Raw genomic sequence first — 1,819 nt, 5'->3', positions numbered from 1 at the left:
TAACTAACCATGTTAAATCTAACTGTGCACGTCACTGAAGAGGTGTTTACTACATTCAGCGACGGCAAAAACGGGATGCTTTTTTTAACGTTAGCTGCAACTAGCTGCTCCAAACATTAGCATGCTAACGCACATAGCGGTGCTGCGAGGAAAAATATCCCCCGGGAAACAACAGTTCACTGGCGGCCGCGACGAAACGTTCCGCTATTTAAACCAGAATGTCCGTTATTCAAAAAATTCATATCATAAAAATAAAAAAACGGTTTTCGGTACAAAACGTTATACCGCCCAGCTCTACTGCAAAGATATCTAAATATTGTGTTTGGGTCATAATTTTTAGCCTATTCAGTTTTCTCTGCTTTCTATGATGTTTTCTGAACTATTTAGTCAAATTATCTGCAACACAATTGCCAAATAAGGTCTGGACTTCCCAACTACAACTTCCTTGTCTTAATTCTGTGGCTCTGGGTCGGACTCTGGTTCTGGGTCGGACTCTGGTTCTGGGTCAGACTCTGGTTCTGGGTCAGACTCTGGTTCTGGGTCGGACTCTGGTTCTGGGTCAGACTCTGGTTCTGGGTCAGACTCTGGCTCCAGCATGTAAAGCTGGATGGACAAGTCTTCTGTTAATATTTTTCAGTTAAATTGTAAATAACATGTTTCTGCACCATTAGAAAAGGTCAGTCCCCTCTCTCAATAGGAAGTGGACTGGTCTGGTTTGAAGTAAAGGACCAGTATCAAAACCAACTGCTTTGAAAAGCAGGGCTGTAAGGTTAGAATAAGGAATTCAGACCAAAGAATTGTTGTTCCACTTTATAAAGGTCTCATCTGACTGATTTAAAAGTGAAAAAGTCCACTTTAAATGTAGCTGTATAATGAGAATAACCATTCATTCATTTATTTAGCTGAACAATGACTTCATAATCACGCTTAWTAAAATCACTCAGCATTGTTGAGTTCTAGGATGTGTTTGACGTGTTTGAAGCCGTCACAGTTCTGTCTTTGTGTTGTTGTAGTAGCAGTGACATGGCTGCTGATGACAAGTCSTCCTCCTCATCTTCAGTGGAGTGGAACACAGACCCACCTACCATCTCACCCTCCAGCCCCTCACATCTGACCCACTTCAAACCCCTGACTCCGGAGGAAGAAGTGCCACCACTGCGCTCTGCTTACAGCTCGTTTGTTAGCCTGTTTCGCTTCAGCAGCAAAGGTCAGTAAAGCTGTTTTCATTTGAGTCAGTTTAATGACATGTTTGAGCCCCGGTCCAATAGTCTAGCTGGGGGTGAGGTGAAGTATCTCTGGGGGTTTTGTCACAAGTGAAGGAAGAATGAGCTGTGAGATCATCTTGAGTTCTCTAAAGTAAAGGCCCTGTCACACTGTAACATTTTAGACAACTTATGAAAAGATTTGACCACCAGGAGGAGCCAGAGGACCTTTGTTTTTTTTAGAGATTATCTGTCTAAAAAACTCAGCAGCTCTGATTCAAGCTGCTAAAATCAGCAGCAGGAGTTACTGAATAACTCTTTATTATGATCAGGTTTTAATTTTTATAATAATCTTACTCTTATTATTATTGTATCTGCACTGCTGCATACTTTTAAATATAAAGTTATAGCACATACTTACATAATGTGTTGGTTTGCACTGAAAAGTTATGGAGATTGTTAAAGGGGCAATATCATGTAAAATCAACTTTTTTTGAGTTTTATATCATGTTATAATGTTATACTCTCATAAAAAACATCAAAGCCTTGCTCTGACTCATTCATCATGTTTGAGAAATCCTGCAGTGTTTTTATGAAGCCATGCTGAGGAGCAAAAC

General features: G+C 40.3%; 1 protein-coding gene across 1 annotated transcript in view; it reads left to right on the top strand.

Annotated features, from left to right (window-relative positions):
* Nucleotides 1–1,013: 1,013 nt before the first annotated feature.
* Nucleotides 1,014–1,819, top strand: part of LOC106534873 (1-phosphatidylinositol 3-phosphate 5-kinase-like) — a gene marked incomplete at both ends in the record, with an annotated part of 49,808 nt that continues 49,002 nt past the window's right edge. Inside the window, 1 exon segment of the mRNA XM_014031651.1 lies at nucleotides 1,014–1,207. Coding sequence (XP_013887105.1) covers nucleotides 1,014–1,207 — 194 coding nt within the window.

Source organism: Austrofundulus limnaeus, unplaced genomic scaffold, assembly GCF_001266775.1.
Source record: "Austrofundulus limnaeus strain Quisiro unplaced genomic scaffold, Austrofundulus_limnaeus-1.0 Scaffold1294, whole genome shotgun sequence".
Classification (NCBI taxonomy): Eukaryota; Metazoa; Chordata; class Actinopteri; order Cyprinodontiformes; family Rivulidae; genus Austrofundulus; species Austrofundulus limnaeus.
Note: the sequence above shows the minus strand (reverse complement) of the source record. Positions and strands in the feature narration are given on the sequence as shown.